The sequence below is a fragment of the Anguilla rostrata genome, chromosome 11, assembly GCF_018555375.3.
Source record: "Anguilla rostrata isolate EN2019 chromosome 11, ASM1855537v3, whole genome shotgun sequence".
Classification (NCBI taxonomy): Eukaryota; Metazoa; Chordata; class Actinopteri; order Anguilliformes; family Anguillidae; genus Anguilla; species Anguilla rostrata.
Window position 1 is genome coordinate 39,456,069 of NC_057943.1, and position 21,763 is coordinate 39,477,831.

The following is a 21,763-nucleotide window of genomic DNA, read 5'->3' on the forward strand; positions in this document are numbered from 1 at the left end:
GTTATCACACCAGTCTCAACGGTGTTTGTGGGACCATGCTGGCTGGCCTTTCAATGCTTTTCAGCCAAACCATTACTGACTAGCCAAATTGGCTCTCGTCTTTTTAAATTTGATTAAAAATGAAAACATTTTTTTAACATTTTGCAAAACCACAAGTGCAATCTCAAAATGCTTAATTCAATTTTGCTTGCATTTTGAGATTGCACTTAAAATTGTGGTTTTGCAAGATTAAAAAAAAGATGTTTCTTTGTATGTTTGGTCTGCAAATGTCTGTCCTAATGTTACTAATTTGTGAACATGGTAAAGCAGCCATAGAGCTAATTTCTAGGACTGCAGAAGCCTGTTAAATATGGTTTTGTGGTTCTAAAACAAGCACACTGGACTGAAGTGCTTGTTCTCTGATTGGTCATTTCCCCTGAACTAGGATGCATGTTCTCTGATTGGTAATTTCCCCTGAACTAGGATGCATGTTCTCTGATTGGTCATTTCCCCTGAACTAGGATGCATGTTCTCTGATTGGTCATTTCCCCTGAACTAGGATGCTTGTTCTCTGATTGGTCATTTCCCCTGAACTAGGATGCATGTTCTCTGATTGGTCATTTCCCCTGAACTAGGATGCATGTTCTCTAATTTGTCATTTTATGGAAGTTATGTTACCACCATTAGCTGAATAAATCTTCAATGATAATTTTAGAATACAGTAAATCTGTCCATCAAAAAAGTTTACAGGCTGTATTTTGCTTAGATGACAGCATTGTTAATGGTAAGTAAATGGTTCTGTCAATACCCAGTACTTTTTTCCATAATATCAGGCAATAACAAAATGATTGTTGAATTAAAATATCTATGTGTGATTATTTACAACTGAAGAATGTGCATTTTAGTCCTCTTTGAATGAGAATATGTTCTTGGCTGGAAAGGACTTTAACAGTTCAGATCTGCACATAAATTAGACTTTAGGCAGACCTGGAGGTTATTTCTGGAGGTGGGATGAATAACCTAGTTGGATACATTTCTAAATATTTTCAATTGGATGAAGTCTGGTCAATAGCTGAACTACTTAATCCTCCTTCATGAAAACTCTCCCCTGGTAACACGCAACATTCAACCTGTGCCGTTTTTAAGTCTTCTAAGTTTAAAAGTGTTGCTGACTGCGTGCCAGTACCAAATTGCATAAATTTAATTGGTGACATTATTGTCCCATTACCAATGGTGTATAGCAAATACCATTGAAAAGTTGGAATCAGACAAAGAAAGCGCTCTTCTGGAAATAATCAGTTATATTTAATAGTAAAAGCAAATTTATTCCACTTTCAAGACCTGAAAATGAATTTGTTAATCTACAAGCGTACTGATCACATTTGGGCTATAGTGCAGATGGCAGTGAAGAGGATGATTTATCTTGACAGATTTATCTTCTTAGCTCTTCAAACTCAACATATTTTCCACAGCATTATTCAGCTTCTTTAACTTAGTTTATGGTTAATAATGATCTGTCTACATAAATAAGATACAGGTAATTACACGGTTGCGCATGGGTAAGCTATGACATGCAGCAGGGATGGTCTGTGATTGGTGAGGAGTGTGCAGTTTGCTTGTGTACATGCAGCAGGGATGGTCTGTGATTGGTGAGGAGTGTGCAGTTGGGTTATGTGGAGCATTCTCTTCCTTCATTTGGTCACTGGTCTTCTGGTCTTGTGGAGACGCGGCCTCCTGTCCCCGCTGCTCGCTCTCTCTCTCACACAGATCATATCTAACGCCCATTATACTGGTTGTGTCCACTCTCGCTGGCCAGCTGCAGAGGAAAGGTATTGATACGTATTGGCGGAACGGCGATTGATTGTATCGGTGATGTGCCTCTCAGTGATTGGCTAAGCAGTGATGTTGATTGGCGTGCTGTGGAGGTGTTGTGCACACCAATCGCTGCCAGGAATAAAGATGGGTGGATATTGCCGTGTCAGTTATTGGAGAGTCAGTGGTTAGTGTGTTAGGGATTGGTTGAGCAGTCGTTGACGTGTTTATAATTAGTTCAGTAGTTATTTGTGCGTTAGTGATGTGTGCTGGGGTAGGTGCTGGGGTATGTTCTGGGGTATGTGCTGGGGTGTGTGCTGGGGTATGTGCTGGGTTATGTTCTGGGGTATGTTCTGGGGTATGTGCTGGGGTATGTGCTGGGTTGTGCTGGGGTGTGTGCTGGGGTATGTGCTGGGGTATGTGCTGGGGTATGTGCTGGGGTATGTGCTGGGGTATGTGCTGGGGTCTGTGCTGGGGTGTGTGCTGGGGTATGTGCTGGGGTATGTTCTGGGGTGTGTTCTGGGGTGTGTGCTGGGGTATGTTCTGGGGTAGGTGCTGGGGTATGTTCTGGGGTATGTGCTGGGGTCTGTGCTGGGGTATGTTCTGGGGTCTGTGCTGGGGTGTGTGCTGGGGTATGTTCTGGGGTATGTGCTGGGGTCTGTGCTGGGGTATGTTCTGGGGTGTGTTCTGGGGTCTGTGCTGGGGTGTGTGCTGGGTATGTTCTGGGTATGTTCTGGGTGTGTCTGGGGTGTGTGCTGGTATGTTCTGGGGTAGGTGCTGGGGTATGTTCTGGGGTATGTGCTGGGGTCTGTGCTGGGGTATGTTCTGGGGTCTGTGCTGGGGTGTGTGCTGGGGTATGTTCTGGGGTAGGTGCTGGGGCATGTTGAGGACTCACCGCCAGGGCGGATTTGACGGCTTGGAGTTGGAAAAACACCCTGCCCCCCTCCTCGGGACACACGGCCCGTAGCTCGTCCCGCGACATGCCCAGGAGCAGCGCTCCGTTCAGCGCACCGATGGTCCGGACCGTCCTGCAGAGAGAGGGGCAGTTTGCAGACACAGTCAGGCATCAGGGAGGCCTTCTCATCCAGAGGGACTTGCGTAAGTGTACAGGTTTAGGCAATTCTCTGACTGACTGGAGGGGCGACACAGCCCCGGAGGTAAGAGCGGTTGTCTGGCAGTCGGAGGGTTGCCGGTTTGATCCCCCGCCCTGGGCGTGTCAAAGTGTGTCCCTGAGCAAGACACCTAACCCCTAATTGCTCCCAACGAGCTGATTGGTACCTTGCATGGCAGCCTTTCATCGTTGTGTGAGTGTGTGTGTGTGAATGGGTGAATGAGAGGCATCAATTGGATAAAAGCGCTATATAAATGCAGTCCATTTACCAGTCATGAATTCAAGGTGTTCCATTTCCCCAATTTCTTTTCCCTTCCTTCGCCCCACTCCCCCGGATGGTTGGCACCCAATATGGATGGTGCTCTAGGTAACCGCTTATATTGCTTATGCCTAGATTTGGCTGGGAAGTATAGAATCTCTTTTAGCCAAGTTGATGCTTGGCGTAGCTTTAGGCAATGGTTTGCCATCCAGCTCGAGACTATTACAGTACAAGCCATGGGAGGAGATTCTGTATGGAGAGAAAAGGAGAGGGCCAAAAACTGAACCCTGGGGGAAATCTGTAGAAAGGTTATGGGGTCTTGAAACTGCACCGTTTTCTAAAAAGTGGAAACTCAATACCTGGGAAAGTAACACAGCTTTGTAAAAAAAAAAAAAACCTTTGATTCAAGGAACTACACGTTGTTAACAATAAAGAGAGACATATGAAATGGAGTTAAAATCATGAAAGAGAAAAGGAGGATAGACAGACAACCAGGAAGACACAGAAGTGCTACTGAGGGGAAACGGACACAGATCTCTGGCCCCGCGCCTCACATTTTGGAGAAGCCCTTGTACTCCAGCCAGGCCGTGACCTCCTCGGGTCGGGACATTTTGTTGAGCAGCGGGGGGGAGTTCCGGCCCTGCGGGAGAGACGGAGGGGTGAGTGGTGGGCCACCACAGGACAAGGCAACACCCCTGCACACTGCACTCTTCTTTACGCCTCTTTAAGGGGGCGGTGGGCACAAGCTACTCACTGGTGGCGGTTAAGGTGAATTTTCTCCCTGAATTGCAAAGGACTTTTGAAATCATAAGAAAGTCACATTGCATTTATTTGGCAGGTGCTTTTATCCAAAGCGACATACAATAAGTACATACCGAAGATCATCGGAACAACTACAAAAACTACAAACTACACTTTTCATTAAGTATCAGTTATGCATAACCACGAGCATCAAGTCTATTTCACACAGCAAGCATAGGCTAAGTAAAAACAAATCACTACATACTCTATTGTTAATGCTGTTGCGATTATTATTATTGTTAGCATTACTATTATTATTATTATCATTGTTATTATTCCAAGATGGACCTCAGCCAGCCAAGATCATCACAGGATCAGTCACTGTTTCTAAACAACATCTCAGATCTCTGTATGAATTCAGCATCTTATAAACAAGGGCTGAGCTTATGCATCCCGGACTGCTAGAGGTTGCATGCATAACATGGCGCCAGGTTGGTGCACTCCAGGGTTCGATCACACACTGTGCTGTAACCCTCATGTACACGCAAAGTGTTGGATCTGATGTTAGACTGGGTGGGGTCTTCGGGCCCCCTGTAGTCCCATCTGTGCCGAGCCTCACCTGGGGTCCCCCTGGGGCCCCTCCCCCATCCAGGGGCTCCAGCACGTTCTGGGGCACGTGCCCCTTCTCGCCCCGACGGTTTTGGACCTTCCACCACTGCCTCGACTGATCCAGGACCTACAACACACACATTTTCATCCCACATATCACCACTGTAATCATGGCTCTGTTGGATTCAGTGAGACTCTCCTGATCATGTGCACTGTAATCATGGCTCTGTTGGATTCAGTGAGGATCTTGTCTGGCTGCATCGCTGCTCACCTGCACTACATCCCCCTTCATGACACTCAGCTCCTGGTGGTTCCTCGCCATGAAGTCATAAATTACACACATCTGCAGCATCTGACTGGAGCTGCAACACAAAAACCCAACCCAAGCGCAGACACACACACACGTGCACACAAACGCACATGTGCACACAGGCACACACGCACACACCCTCAGTTCATTCATAAAGAAACAAAGATGACACTACTCAAGTCTGTACAGGATCCATGGCTCCATGGAGCTTGATGATGAAATACTAAATGTACAGGTATATAAAAACTACTAAGACATGAGTGTAATAATAGTATTATTATTACTGTAAATACTAAACTTAGGGTGTAACTAGGCAGCTGTTCATAGGTTAGTTAGTTGATGCGCCTGTCTAACGACTACTTGTACTTATTTATTTTATTTTCCATAGATTGCGTTGTTGCAGTTCGTGTAGTGTTAATCAGTTTAACCATCAGGGTCCAAGTTGAACTATGCGGTTGTTCCGTACTTGGACCGTACTTCTCTCTAGGGTTTGTCATACTTGTTCCTGGTTATGGTTATACACTTTGTTGTACGTCGCTCTGGATAAGAGCGTCTGCCAAATGCCTGTAATGTAATGTAATGTAATGTATTATGAAATATATTGTCCACACATTGGGCCTCATTCACGAAATGTGTGTACGATCACATTTGATCGTAAGCTGTGTGTAAGAACTTTCCAGGACGTTTCAGCATTCATCCTTTTTTAAATTTATTTGTATTTGTTATTTGTACTTGGCTGTTTCCTTTTGCTAATCACATGAACAGAATTGTGCATAAAATTTACAAACAGTCAGCATTCATCATCTCATGCACCTGGGATATGCAACAAAAAGAAAGGTCTGCACATGTGTCATGAATCCCATATTGGTTTTTCTTAGGAACATTTTCAAAATCTAGATTCACTCTGGTCTAATTGAACTGTAGATTAGACCAGAGTGAAGTGTGTCATACAGGGACAAAAGTCTTCAGCTGTTATTGACAAAGCATATCAAAAAAACTTGGCCAAAATTGAAGGAACAAATGACGGTGGTAATTAAATCATTAAAGGCCAGAAGCTGGCATGCAATCCAGAAACGAATATAGTCATACAGGCCCACCCTTGCTGTAAACCTTGTGTATAATTAACTTAGGGGTGCGCAACAAGGGCCAGTGTTGGGATTCTGTGCCAACTTCTGCTCTAAATTATTTAACTGGCTCAATCATATCCTGATCTGACGTTTGTATAAGCACCAGCTACAGCCGCAGACTGCGTGTATCCTAACGATTGTAGTTCACAGTTGTCAGGAAACTAAAACTAAGGTAACTGGATGGTACAAAACCCAGCATGCAGACCGGGCCTCCAGGACCGGAGTTATGCTACGCTGAATTAGCTGCTTTAGGATCCAGTCTGACTCTGAGCCCATTCATGCCCCTCAGTTGGGAAGCAATGTTCTCAGTGTCATATTCTCTTACCGTGCTGGGGGAGAACTCCATGGACTGGAATTCTATAAAGAAAAGGTCAAATGAATAGATTCAGCTCAAAATGATAACACCTAAAGATTCCATCCTTCCACCAACAAAAGGCCAATTTAACTAAACGTTTTAGTGTGTAGCAACTAAAATTTGAGCTACTAAATATTTTTGCTTCAGACAAACCAGTATTTCTGCTGATTTCACTGATCAAGATATTGGTTTGTATATGCAAAAAACTTTCGCATCTGTTTAATCCTTCTGCAAATTTGAAGTTTTTCTTCTCGACAGAATTAGAGTGTATTATAATCAGTGAAGAAGACAGATACATTTTTAAAAATAATAAAAATGTAATATTTTCCCATACGGCTGGTGGTATATTTTATTTAAGAAGCATTTTGTAAGCAAAAACTGCGTACATTTCAATACAAATGGTTAACAGCAGAAATGACTGATGTAAGGACCATATATTAAAGGGGAAGGCCCAGCTCCTAACTAATGTGATTTCGATGTCAGATTTAAGTTTGTAGAATCCTATTTGTGTTTCACCTTTTATACCTGAAACACAAGCTCTAATGGGTACCCCACACGTTAAGACTTGTAGGCCTTAATATGGTGTAAATTCCTTCAATTATATAAATATGTCATAAAAACACATGAAAGATTTTTCTTATTTAAATTTTTTTTTTTTAAATCTTTCGACTCGTAGGTCGCCATAGTTGTTATCGCCGCAATGCACTCTGGGTAGTGACTACTCCCGGGCTATTGCTCTTGTCCATTGATCGGCATTGAAAATGCCTTCTGTTCAGCCTTTTAGATTCGAGCCAGAGTGGGACATTACTCAGCAGGAAAGCACCGAGGACAGCCCTCATCAAATAAATCAAAACGATGAATATCGGAGGCCAGAGGAGACGAGGGTAGGGCATAAGAGATGGTGACTGTATGGCAACTGCTCGTCTATGCCAACAGAGGTGGAGAAGTTCCCTGTTGTAAAGAGTTCCGCTTTCTAGCAGCAGCCATTCAAAGTCACTCGACCATATGGATCAAACTCGTTTTTAGCGTAACTGAAACGGGTACGTCATCCCCGTTAATTTAAACGTAACGTTATCACTTATCCACGACGTATGAGCTTAAGCCGATGATAGTACCTCCTTCATGTGCATAATCCCTAATGACAATACGTGCTGAAACACTAAGGTGTTTAACCATTCTAATTCCATCCTAATCACAGCTATCCCGTGTATCACATCACACACAAATTCTGTGCCATTGTATTAATATTTTTCACTATTAATAACCGCAACTGCTGGACAAAACAACTGGGTTACCTTCCATCTCCATTGGTCAAATTTTCTATTAAAGGCTTCAGTTTTTGTAAATAACTGGAATTTTGTGTGGTTTTTACAACATATTTCCATAATTGAGGGGATTTAGAACGCATTAAGCCCTACAAGTCTTAACAGGCGGAGTTCCCTTTAACACAACACATCCTGTATGAATGTCCCTGTATTTCAGGTTTGGGCGCGCCCGTGTGGCGAAGCTGAGGCCACGGGTCTCCAAATGTTTACCTGCTCAGGTGCGTTCTGGGCCGGTCTCTCCAAGGCGGAGCGCTGGCTGCTCCTTCCAGGAGCCTGCCGGGTTTCGGGCGGGGCCATCCTCGGGGGCGGAGGCTGCCAGCCGTCGGAGAAGGTTGGGATGTAGGCCGGGAGCTGGTCTCCTTGCGGCCATTTTGATCTGGAAAAAGCGCAGGCATAGTGAGCCTTTCCATTACATGCAACGGGTAAGGCCACAAACAGTCCTGTATGTCAGCCAAAAATGTCAAATGGGTTACTCCATCCTGCCCACAGTACTCTTGTGAATAATTACACAAAATCAGTATTTCTACCATGTGTCACAAATATAATTTATTTGGCAAAGAACCAGTGTTAAATTGTATCAAGTTCATAAACATACAACCACCCTGCTCCACAGCCCACCTCAATATTGAATAAGGCCACCATTATAGCATGCATCACTGCATTTTGTTTTTGGAAAACAAATATTGGCCACATTCCCCGGAAAACTGAAACTTGGGATGCAAGTGCAGTCTGGAACACACGTGTATGATGTACGACATGGACTATCGCGACTACCTGAGCCTACTGCACCTTTCCAAAAATGGAGCATCGCGTAGTTCTGGCAGGTCACGAGAGTCAAGCGCTCCGGCCGAATCAGCTGATGGCTCAGCTGAGTGATGTTAGCCTATCACAGTACATTCACTAACAGGGCGGTCTACTTAAACAGCCTCCCTCTACTCATTCGGCTGCTCCTCCTGCATGCAAGCGCTGCACGTTGCTTCGTAAATCCCCTCCACCACCCCAGCTCCTTCCCCATGCGTCAAGAATTTGCATTCTCCATCCTTATGTGTTAAGAAATTGCATTTGTTCCATTCCTATGTGTTAAGAAGTTGTATTGCTCCATCCTTATGTGTTAAGAAATTGCATTTGCTCCATTCATATGTGTTAAAAACTGCTTTGCTGCTGGATCTGTTCTGTGTGTACCCCTCTAGGGGGGGTTTGGCTGCTGGCCTCCCGGCCTTATCCACGCGGGCTGCGTGGTTGGCGGGAGAGCTCCAGAACAGAGCCATACCGCCAAACATAACTGTATTGCCTTTATTGTCAATAAAGTTCTACTTGATGACAGTGGCCCTGACAGAAACTCCCATGAGTGAAAGCCAGGCAGTGACAGCAGAGTTAAAGAAAGACCTTAATCCTTTCTTTTCACAAAGCAATCCCAGGAGGGAGGTTTGGGGCGGGACGTCCTACCTGGGGATGTTCCACGCGTCTCCCAGGGAGATCCAGAGCTTGTCCTCCTCCGGGGTGACCTCCTTGCTGAGGAACTGCAGGGACTGCTCCACCAGCAGGGGCACGACGACCGAGGGGGGCACGTCCCGGGGGCACTGCGACACCAGCTGGAGGGGCGAGAACGTGCAGCTTCACATTTCACATCAAAGGACACCGAAACGTACCGGGGGAAAGAGACACGCCCTTTTCACAGAAAGACAACACGGGCACAAGCTTGGGACAGACACAAAAACAAGACTAAAGCATGCTGCCAATTTCCCAGCTCCAAAAACGGTTGCTTTACAGGTAGTGGGGGTGAGGGGAGGTGGTGCAAATGTGCGATTTCTCCAGACCCCCACTAAGGGCTTCATCCATAAGGATGTTTCTGTGTTTCTGTTCATTTCTCTTTTTTCTTTTGTACCACGGACCAATGAAGAAACGTTCTTCAACTGTATTTAAAAATTCTTATAAACTACTAAATTAATGTAGAGTATGACGTAATTTAATCCTGGAATTATTCTCTGAGTTGTTCTTGTTTTATAAAACTGCTGCATCTGTCACAGTACCCCCTTGCTGGCTGCTGGTGGGGATGGGGGTGTGACCAGTGTCTTTAAAAAGATGATTTATTTAGTTAATTTGTTCATTTGTTTTAGTGTGTTCATATGTTTGAGTCATTAAGTTGTTCTATGGACGGTAATGGAATTAACACATGGACAACATCAGTCTATAGCATGGACTGAGCTATGCTAACTGAACGGAAAGCTTGGTGAGTGAAACGTCCATAATGGGTCGTTATTTCCTTCCCATTTGGATAAGACAGTATTGCACATTAACCTCTTGGTCATCGTGTGTCTGCCTGCCTATGTGTGCCTGTGTCTGTCGCTTGTGCTTTGTCTGTTTTGTTACGGTGGATCGCGGTGTGTACTTGCTTTTACTTCATTTTTGAAAGGGCCTATTGTGTTGTGGAACACCACGTCCACTTCATCTTTGAATGCAGGCCTTGTGTACAGAGCTTAAGGAGAGCTACCCTTGGCGTTGTTTAACCATTCAGCTACCGATCTGTGCATTTAGAACGACGTGTGCTGTGCTTGATGTCTGGAAACGTATTCTCTGTCTTTGTTTCTTTCAGAACACGCCTTCCTGCAAAGATTCACTACGTTTTTTTGATGTACGGTAGGCTCGCTCCGATATCTGAATCGTGTTTACGATGCTATCAGGACTCCGAGTGTAACTCATTTCATTTTATGAGGAAATTGTGGAAAATTTAAGGATGACACAAAATGAAGTGCAGTAGAGCGGATGTGATTGGTCGTACAGGCCTTGCAAAATGGCCGCAAACTTACAAATTCCAGGACGGAGAAGAGGATATGTACAAAGTCTGGGGCACTGGGGTTGTTGAGGATACCGTTCAGTTTGGCCTGGCAGGAGCAAGGGAGGGAGATTAGTGAGAATCCTGAGTCACAGAGGCCACTGTGCATATTCTCTACACAGGGAATGTTCTGGAAAACCACTAACAGTAACATAACTGCTGTCTGTCTGCTTTATGTCTGACATTGGACTGATATACATGCACCTAAATGGATACATTTTAGGCCTATATTTTCAAGCGAGTCAGGGCAGTGAGTGATGCTACGCACAGGGAGGGGGGTGCATGTTGGGAAACGCTGTTCTGCGTTGTTTAACCTTTTTTAGGACCACTTTGCAAGCATGTTTGAAAATAGCTAATGTAATATGCTAAAAAAAGGACAGGTTCTAAAGAGTCACCACCCTCAACTTCTCATTTGGGATTGGAATTGGGTTTGGGATTGGGATTGGGATTATGAGAACACCCAACAAGCTGGCAGAGATCATCTTTGTTAGATGGAAGGAGTGGTTTTGACAGAATTAGGGGGGTTGGATGCATGACAGTGTAACGACTGCTGTCCCCATGAACCTATGCCAGAGCTCCATGATGGCAGTGGAACATACCAGAAGATTGAATCCATACTTAATCTTCTTCAGGCAATCGACAAATTCTTCTGGAGGCAGCATACTTGCATTACCTGTAAAGAGGAAGCCGATGCGCTAAATTAGTTTTCACACTTTACTCTTCTTCACATTTTAACCACTTTTCCTCCCCAATTTGGAATGCCCAATCATGCTTGCATGGTAAAGTTCTTCACAGACAAGCTTGTGCCGAAGCATGTGAAATGAGTGGCTGCTCATCATATTAATCTAAATGTAAATTATCTATATACCTATCTAATTTCATATATACACACACATATTACATATATAATATATATATATATATATATATATATATATATATATATATATATATATTCGAGCTATGTGAATTATTTATATATATTATTTTCATATATATGAAATTAGATAGGTATATAGATAATTCACATTTAGATTATACATCCAAGCTTTAACTGTAATTGGTAGAAGTATACATGTATAAAAAAAATAATTAAAAAAATACTGTAAAAACCAGAACAAAAAGGGAAAGACAATATTTAGGCTTATGCGTTGCAACCAAGGTTGGCCACATGGTATACTTACAGGCAATTAGCCAGCAGATAATCAAATAATTAATTAGTGAGAGGCAAGAACACAGCCTTTTTCTTGCCAATTAACACACCAGACTGCTCTGGTGTTCCGTGTTTTAAAAAAACTATTAGAACCTCTAAAATACGACCTTGGTCCTTGTTTTTCTTTTTGCTCTTCTTCTTTGAATTTTCTTTGGGCATTGCTGCTGTGACTTTCTCCACAAAGAGCTCTGTGTCGCTCAGAATGTGGTTCAGGATCTCCTGCGGGGTTGCACGCCAGAGAGAGTGTAAATAGCTGGTACAGTCATGTGTATTGAGCACATGAGTATAGAAATAGCCATTTTATTAAAGCATTTAACCAAATTTCTGCAGATGTAATTGCTTTGTGAGAAATGAAATCTGTAGTCCTTGCACTTTCTCTCTTTAACTCTTTCATCTCAGTGAGTTAAACATTGTTGATTATAGTTAAGGCACCCATCTCAGACCTTCCGTGTTGCATATTATGATGACAGATGATTAAGATGATGATCAATGTGACCATATGGCCTATTGCAGAAGGATGTGCAAGGTTGGGGAAGTTCTGTCCTCCTTATGCAATGTCAGTTTTCTCCTTTTGTTGGGCTGGTGCCCTGATTACATTACACTCTGATTCTCTGTACCATAAACATACAAAGAAACCAGGAGCCTCATCCTCCAGAGTTGTAGTGAGGTGTTCTTGGGGTGAGGTTTGAGGGTGTGTTGCTGGCAGTGTGTGGGGGTGAGGTGTTCTTTGGGTGGGGTTTGAGGGTGTGTTGCTGACAGTGTGTTGGGATGAGGTGTTCTTTGGGTGGGGTTTGAGGGTTTAGTGCATTTTAGTGGGTGGGGTGTAAGGAACTTTGGCCTGCTCTGGCCAAGACACTGACCACGTTCCTCTGGGTGTTGGTGTACTGGGGTTTAGGGGGGCCTTCCTGCCTGGGGGGGTCATCTTGCCAGGACGAGGGCATCACTGCGAGGTAGCTTGGCTCCTCTCTGGGGATGTACAGGGGAGGGGGGCTACCCCGCTGATCTAGGGTACACACAGAGAGACAAATTAGATGTCCTTCAATGATTATCATAAATCCACATCCACGAGATGGCCTATCCATTAGCCTGCATCAGCTGCAACCAACCCTGTTCCTGGAGATCTACCGTCCTGTAGGTTTTCACTACAACCCTAACAAAGCACACCTCATTCATTGAGCTGTTAATTAGTAGAGTCAGGTGTGGCAAAAAAAAACCTACAGGATGATAGATCTCCAGGAACAGGGTTGGCCACCACTGGTCTACATTTTTAGGCATTTTCTATAAACATATTTTACTGAAGCAGTTATGGTTTTTAAGGTACAACAGCAACTCTCTGTTAACATTTTTAGTTCCACTAAGTGTACTTTCTGTGTGATTATCCCAGTAAATCACATTTGTTTCCAAAGATATTTTCACCCATTATCATCTCACCTGGGGTTCAAACCAACACAACAAACAAGTCCAAAAGCCTGAACATACTACCACTTGTGGTCATTCCAAGTGTCCCATTTTCTATTCCAGGAACAAATGCACAAATTCCACTAGACACTTCTACTAGATAAGGCCTTATGGACAATTCCATTAGATAGAACCAATACTTTAAGAGCCATTTGTAACATGTTTAATATGAACAGGGACTCTACTAGGCTGGACTCTTCTCCACTCTTTCTTGATTGTCCTGGAGTCACGTCCATTGACCCACCATATTCTGGGTTGTTCCACTGTGGCGGGGGATAATTGGGAGGGGGTCCAAATTGGTCAGGCTGCATGTCAGGAGGCCTGGGTTTCTGGAAACCTCCGGGAACATGCTGACCGATGATGTTTTCCAGATTGTCTCTGTGGGGTAGAAATACTGGGAATGATTTTTAGAGCATGTGGGCAATTGGAGCTAAACGGAACTAATGCACAACTAAAAATAAATACATCCATTTATACAGCTGGATATATACTGAAGCAATGCAGGTTAAGTACCTTGCTCAAGGGTACAATGGCAGTGTCCTACCCAGGATGAGCTTTAGGTTTCAAGACCAGCTCCTTACCCATTATACTACACTGCCGGCCACAATTCATCATATTGCGGCATTAATAGTTCAACTAGATTGCCAAAGTAGACTTAGATGGAAAAATGTCATGTGACTTTGGCGTAACACAGACAAAATTTATTGCCTAATCAGCCACTTGCATTTTCATATGTTGACCTTAGTGGTAATCGAAGGTTGCTATGATCACTTGGGAGTGAGCATTTTTGGCTGTGGTTTCAACCCACACCCTCCTGAGTCACAAGATCAGCTGCAGTTTGATTACCCAATAGAAAGTCCATATGTGACATGCTCAGTCCCCAGCTCTGTGTGATTATTGCAATCTCCTCTGTGCAATATAAGGATCCTTCTATCTATTTATGAGTATGTAGGATCACAGTCTATCACAATCTGTATTTTATTCAAAAGGCACACTTAATTTGCATTGATGTTTAATTATTTTTTCGGACAAAACCAGTATATTTTAAGGGAATACTTCAGAATAACTGCATATTTAATAATAGTAACAATGATAAAAAAAACTTTCTTTTTGTATGTCCTCCGAGAGTACTTTTTCAGTGCTTTTTGTGGAAATTATTTTTTTAGGAAAAAATATGGTATATGATGGTACAGGTGTAAGTACCTGTCTCCCGTGTGAGGGAGTCTTATTGCTTTTTCATTTCACTACAGTCTAGGAAGTATTACAGGTATGTTCTTTATGAGCCTGTACCTGGTGTTCTACTGGTCTATGTAAAACTCTGCATTATATACTGGTCTCCTGTATTGAACTCTACCTGATGCTGTTCTGGTTTCTTCTATGGGGACCCTACCTGATGTTGTGCTGGTTTCCCCTATGGGGACTCTACCTGATGATGTTCTGGTTTCTTCTATGGGGACCCTACCTGATGTTGTACTGGTTTCCCATATGGGGACCCTACCTGATGTTGTACTGGTTTCCCCTATGGGGACCCTACCTGATGTTATGGTCTTTCCAGTAAGGATCACCCACATCTTCTCTTGGATACTGCGCTGCTTTCTCCAGGTCGTTTTTGATGTTCTCTGCCTGTGAATTACACAGAACGCCGAAGTCCATCACAAGTTCAACAAGCCCGGCCATTCTTCAAGATGATGGCTGCAAAAATGTATTTTAATATTGTGTATGCTCCTCTTGAAATTGTATTCGTTATTATTAGAACTTCCAAGTATTCACAGTGCGTTCCGGATAAAAACAATTTACAGGAAAAAGTCCTGTAAATAAATGGGACATTTTTCATTTGATTGTGGGTTTTTAATAGTAAATAAATAGCCACAATTAAAAAAAAAATTGATAACTACCCTATTTCATCTCTTTATTATCTAAAGAGAGAAAAGCATTTCATATGCATATTTAATCCAGGTCTGATCACGCCCATAAATTTCTAACAGCTCTGCCTATGGGTTCACCCATGAATCATTTCTGCCACTGATTCCCGAGTCTTCCTTGAGAGGGAATCAGGGTGAAAGGTCGCTCTTTAGTGCTGACGATGCTGACGGCGGTGCTCAGATGGACTTTGAGTCAGTTAAAAGCTTCCTCACCCCGACTTCCTCACACTGGAACATGTAGACTTTGCTCTCCGGCCCTCTCCACTGCTTCACGGTGATCGTCAGGAGGGAGTTGTACGCACAGCTGTCCAGGATGGCCTTGATCTGTGTGATGTTGCCCAGAGCCAGAGACTCCAGTTCTCCCTGTACCCCAAAAATATGGGGGAGCAGGTGGGGGGGCGTAGGAGGGAAAAACGAGGGAGGATGGAGGAATGAAGGGAGCAAATGAGGCGAAGGGAGAAAGGGTGGAGCGGAGCAGAGAGATAGGAGGAAGGAATGAAGATACAGAAAGTGATAAAAGAAAGAAAGAAAACGAATGAGAGATAGCAAGAGAGAGGTGCAGGTAAGTGGCAAATCCATGCATTAGTGTCAAACCGTAACTAACCAGCTCTACTTGCTCAGATGGCTAGTTTACTTTTAGTTTGATACAAATTAATGATACTTGAGTCTGTGCTGAAATATATGGGAAATTCTTAGGGGAAAAGAAAAAGATTGACACTCACAAGTCAAAACCACAACATTGCGTAGCCATTGCTTGTTCTAAAAATGTGTTTATAGTTCAAAAAGAGGCTCTTGTCTACATTTTCAGCCCAGTCAGGTAGCCTACTTATATCCAAAGACATCATGTTCACTTTTCCTGTACACATAACTGCCACTATCCCATAACTGTCTCAAAACAACCCTATGAACATAACCAATCAGACCGCAGGATTCCCCAGAGTGAAACTGTAGCAGATCTGCCTCTCTCCCAGAATGAGGCCATGACCCCTGAGGCCATGACCCATGACCCCCTGACCCCCTGAGCACGTGCCCACCTTCGTCTCGATGTCGGTCAGCTGCAGGTTGCCCCCCCGCACCTCCAGGATCATCTCCTGCCCCCACACTCGTCCCTTTGAGTCTAGCACCTTGAGCCTGGCGATGCAGTCATCCAGAGACCGCACCTCCTGCCCGTCCATCTCACAGGTGAACAGGTGCTGGGGGGAGCCAGGAAATCAGACATACAGACATAACAGCAAAACATCATGGTCACTGACATACAGCACTTGTAGCAGCACAGTCTCCATCACTGACATACAAAACTGACAGCAGCACAGCCTCTATTACTGACATACAGCACTGACAGCTGAACAACCTCTGCATCACTGACATACAACACTAACTGCATCACAGACTCTGTATCACTGACAGCAGCACTGACAGCATCCCAGCCTCTGCATCACTGACATACAGTACTGACAGCAGCCTAGACTCTGCATCACGGACAACAGCACAGCCTCTGCATCACTGATATACAGCACTGACAGCAGCACAACCTCTGCATCACTGACATACAGCACTGACAGCAGCACAATCTCTGCATCACTGACATACAGCACTGACAGCAGCACAGTCTCTGTATCACTGACATACAGGCACTGACAACAGCACAGCCCCTGCATCACTGACATACAGCACTGACAGCAGCACAGCATCTGAATTACTGACATACAGCACTGACAGCAGCACAGCCTCTGATTTGCTGACATACAGCACTGACAGCAGCACAGCAGCTGCATTATTGACATACAGCACTGACAGCAGCACAGCCTTTGCATTACTGACATACAGCACTGACAACAGCACAACCTTTGTATCACTGACATACAGGAACTGACAACAGCACAACCTTTGAATCACTGACATACAGCACTGACAGCAGCACAGCCTCTGCATCACTGACATACAGCACTGACAACAGCACAGCCTCTGCATCACTGACATACAGCACTGACAGCAGCACAGCCTCTGCATCACTAACATACAGCACTGACAGCAGCACAGCCTTTGCATTACTGACATACAGTACTGACAGCAGCACAGCCTCTGTACCACTGACATACAGCACTGACAGCAGCACAACCTCTGTATCACTGACAGCAGCACTGACATTAGCACAACCTCTGCATCACTGACATACAGCACTGACAGCATTACAGCGTCTGATTTGCTGACACACAGCACTGACAACAGCACAACCTCTGCATCACTGACAGCAGCACTGACAGCATTACAGTGTCTGATTTGCTGACATACAGCACTGACAACAGCACAACCTCTGCATCACTGACAGCAGCACTGACAGCAGTACAGCCTTTGCATTATTGACATACAGCACTGACATACAGGCACTGACAGCAGCACAGCCTCTGCATCACTGACATACAGCACTAACAGCAGCACAACCTCTGCATCACTGCCATACAGCACTGACAGCAGCACAGCCACTGATTTGCTGACATACAACACTGACAGCAGCACAACACCTGCATTACTGACATACAGCACTGACAGCAGCACTGCCAGCAGCACAGCCTCTGCATCACTGATATATAGCACTGACAGCAGCACAGCCTCTGCATCACTGACATACAGCACTGACAGCAGCACAACCTCTGCATGACTGACATACAGCACTGACGGCAGCACAGCCTCTGATTTGCTGACATACAGCAGTGACAGCAGTACAACATTTGCATTACTGACGGCAGCACGTACAGCAGCACAGCCTCTGCATCACTGACATACAGCACTGACAGCAGCACAGCCTCTGCATCGCTGACATACAGCATTGACAGCAGCACAATATCTGCATTACTGACATACAGGCACTGACAACAAGGCAGCCGCAATATTACTGATGTGCAAAAAGGACAATTGATAAAATAAATAATTTTAAACAGGCACTATTATGCTGAAAGTGGCATGTAAATCATATTTCTGAAGTAGGGGGTACTGTACATAAATTCAGTAAAACAGTATAGACTTCAGTTAGTCAAACTGTGTAGCTATTGTTACAGAATGCTCAAAGTCAAAGATGGAATGAATAGAGGAACACTGGTGTGCTGTCGGTTTCTATTAACCAGGAAATGGCAACATTACAGGAAGGGGTTATGGTGGGTGCAGGGACACATAGTCACTCACCTCAACTCTGTACTGAAAGTTATCTGGTTGCCGGTTTATGGACTCGGAGTACTCCTTCCTCTGCACTTAATGGAGTAATGGCATCACAATCAATCAAACGGTTGAGCAATCAGTATTTCAATCAACCAAAAAATCCAACGGTCAACTCAACTAACCAACCACCAAACAATCAATGGATTAAATTGGTTGCCTGATCTCCTTCATCTGAACTTAATGGAGAAATGATACTTCAGTAACCATGAATGAATGAAGCACTCAGACAGCCTACCAGCCCACCAATCAATCATCGTTTGTGTTATTTGTTGTTATACAGCGCCATTTGAGAAACAGGTTCTCTGACTGTGTGTGTTGTGTTTGAGAGCAGCGCTTTTCTTACTGTATATGGACTTGCCGCTGGGTCTGGACATGCTGGATCTCTGTGAGGAGGGCAGCTCACGTGAGAGGCCGCTAAAACGCACACACCACACGCACGCACACACACAAACACACACCACACGCACGCACACACACAAACACACACCACACGCACGCACACAAAGAATGAAATTAAACACGGGCTTAGGAAATGGACGTGTGAGATAAAAGGCCGAGGACCTGACCTCGGTGACCTCAGTGGTGGCTACGGCCGGGCTTACTATGACTGCAGAGAGCCTCCATAGTCGGGGGTGTCATAGCTGAATGGCCTGCTGATCCCGTACATCCTGCGGGGGCGGAGTCACAGATCTGTAACAGTACGCACAGCCAATCAGGAGCCAATATTTTACACAACACCCTCAGTCACCGTGTCATATCACAGAAGGGCGGTCCTCTGGGAATCGGCCATGCCCTCCTTTGCTTAGGCTATCAGTCGTGCACTCACTTGACCCTCTTATCTTGGATTATTAATGTTCTCATAAAAGGCCAATGTAAACCATGGAATATTACGAAATGCTACACAGAAATGGGTTTATCTGAGTGCTTTTGTGAGGGCGAGAGCGAGAGAGAGAGAGAGAGAGAGAGAGTGGGTGTTTGTGCATGTACGTGTGTGGAAATTAACACAATTACTATTTAGCTAAGAAAGTCTGATTAATATTTACAATGTGTAGACCACAAAAGTCTCTGACACGTTCTTTAAATTAAAAATGGCCTGAGCAAATATTAATATTTAAATTAGATACTGTGGCGTATGAATTTGATATTGTGCAGGCAAACACAACTGCCTTAACGGTGTCTTTCCATATCTCCCCAGACATATTTGATAGAAAAATCAAGGCTTCCCTTGAAATTAAACATGCACTAATGATTCAAAATGAGAAACTGAATAAATATTCATGCGACTGTTGTGACAAAATTGGGTAAAGCAACTAACCGCAACGACAAAATAAAAACTGTGTATGAAAACTGTGTCCTGCAATTCAAACCGTGTCAGGGAAATTTACATTCATGCATATTAAAAAAAGCTCATCCAGTTCAATTAATTGCGGCAAAAGGCAATTTCCTCACTTTTCAGAAATTATAATGTTCCTTCCATTCTATTAAAAGCATGCCCATTCACCAGTTACCTCACTAATGTATCTATCATCACCTGGAATGCCTGAAATGAACAGTCAGTTTTTTCAAACTCGCACTAGTTATGGTCAACATGTACAGCAGGAAAAGTGCTGTAATTAGACGTGCAATTTAGTTTGTGACTTAATGTTGTTTTTGATATTACCTGAAAGATGTATTTTTATTAGATGTAGAGCTGTGTTTTGTTCAGGGCTACAATGTGCAGCTTTCCTTAACATTCATTTCTTTGAAGTGGAGAGTCCCTGGTTAAAGACCACGTTCTGTTCAAATATTTACAAAGGTCAACTGTAATGTGCTACTGTCATCAGGAAGCCTCATGTTAACGGTGACTTAATGTTAACCTAACTAAAGCGTAAAAGATGACAGTAAATTGTCTAAAATAGTTATGCTCTATTCGTTTAAAAGGGAACAGTAAGAACAAAACCATAATTCTGATCACCGATCGCTTATGAGTCCTCATAAATGACTCATGCGACCTCAGGGTGATCATTTAAATAGTTATTCCGTATCCATCCCATCAGTGATGACCTCGCTTTGTCCTTGCCCTCAGTAACAGGCTCTGAGACCCCTCCTGACCTGCCACTCAAAACACTGACCTTTCACTGATAACTCAGTAGCTTCTGATGATTATCAGTTTCAAAGTGTAATATGAAAGCAGAGCTACATAAACTAAAATATATCTCACCAGCATTCTTCTCCAAGCTGGCGGTCTTAACTGCAGATAAATTAGCATTGAAAGCAGTATAAATGGTTATTTGTAAGTGGTCACGTTTATAAATTGTGAACGGGGAAGACATTTTGAGTTGGTTCTCCGGTCTGCTAGATGTACGTCATTTTAATCAGCGCCTTTGTTTAGATACAGTCGCCTGTGTCTAAACACGGATGCAGCTGTCTGGTTAACAGGCTTCCAGCTCTTGTCTGCTTTCATACAAATACAAATTCGAAAGGGATAACGCCTCAAAAAGCTGACCATGTGTACACGGAGGGTGGGCCCGGAAATCTGTTCACACCACCTGGACGAACAAACGGGCTGGGCCCCCGTCCAGAAAGATCAAGAACAACATTCAACAGATTTAGGAAAATACCACTGTGATTACCGCCAGGCACGAGCGGTATGCAAACTATGGTACATGTCTGTATTTGCATGTAGAAGTTAAATACAATACCAGTTGCTAGCCTCTTTTCTGTGTGGTTTATACCAATACCTCCAGCAATTTGACTGCAGTTTATAGACAAATTTGCTCAGGAGGTACAGTATTTATCTGGCAGCAAAACACATTTCCATCCCTGTTGGGCACACCTTGTATAACGAAAACCAGTCATTTGTGCTTATTGTGGTTACGTATGGCCAATCAGTGTGGTTTAATTTTTAATTGTCATTACTGAGACTGATAAAACATCAAACTTGTGACTTCGCAGAGTATGGACACAAGATCTGAAGTGTTGATGAATCAAATAAGTAACAAATTAGAAGTTCAGAATTACCTTCAGGATCATTACACTTTTAGAAATAACCTTAAAAGGTGTAAAAACGAAAGCTATACAGCAGGATGAAGACAGTTTAAGACTGATTTACTCCAATCACATAGCTGAGATTACCAAGCCCCTTAATGAAAATGTAGATGTAACGCAAACACAAAGATAAATAAGCTATTGTAAATGATAGATGTGTAACTCCAGCCTCATCCTTACCTGTTAATCGTTTCTCACTCCTGTCTTCAGATCGTCTTCGCCTCGATGGCTTTCATATTCCAGGGCGACTCTTGGTGAAAAAAGGGCCGATATCCAAGACTTTCTGCCAGTATATCCCAGAGTCAAAGTCCACTTCCTGAAGTGGCATAAAATAGGTGAAAGTGCCAGCCCCTGGAGAGATGCTGCGCACTGCAGGCCTTTCCTTATCGCAGGGAGACCAATCAAATGGAAGGATTTTCCCTGGACGAATCGAATGGGCAGGCCTGTCTTTGGGCTGTGGGCGTGGCTG

General features: G+C 43.8%; 1 protein-coding gene across 2 annotated transcripts; it reads right to left on the minus strand.

The window, feature by feature from the left end:
• Window positions 1–1,262: 1,262 nt before the first annotated feature.
• On the minus strand, window positions 1,263–21,637 carry eps8l3b (EPS8 signaling adaptor L3b). 2 transcript variants are annotated; one of them, XM_064300015.1, is made up of 20 exons: window positions 21,475–21,637; window positions 18,870–18,935; window positions 18,611–18,681; window positions 18,235–18,299; window positions 16,089–16,247; window positions 15,268–15,417; window positions 14,667–14,755; window positions 13,377–13,510; window positions 12,535–12,677; window positions 11,782–11,893; window positions 11,061–11,134; window positions 10,436–10,510; window positions 9,075–9,220; window positions 7,839–8,004; window positions 6,274–6,305; window positions 4,783–4,873; window positions 4,522–4,638; window positions 3,716–3,801; window positions 2,687–2,819; window positions 1,263–1,795 (listed from the first exon to the last, which is right to left on the minus strand). In XM_064300015.1, the coding sequence occupies exons 2-20, from the start codon at window positions 18,932–18,934 to the stop codon at window positions 1,754–1,756; spliced, it is 1,950 nt and encodes a 649-aa protein (XP_064156085.1). In that variant the 5' UTR covers window position 18,935; window positions 21,475–21,637; the 3' UTR covers window positions 1,263–1,753. The 2 variants fall into 2 exon arrangements, with proteins under 2 accessions (XP_064156085.1, XP_064156084.1); XM_064300014.1 differs by having other exon boundaries at window positions 18,870–18,957.
• Between the last annotated feature and the right edge of the window lie 126 nt (window positions 21,638–21,763).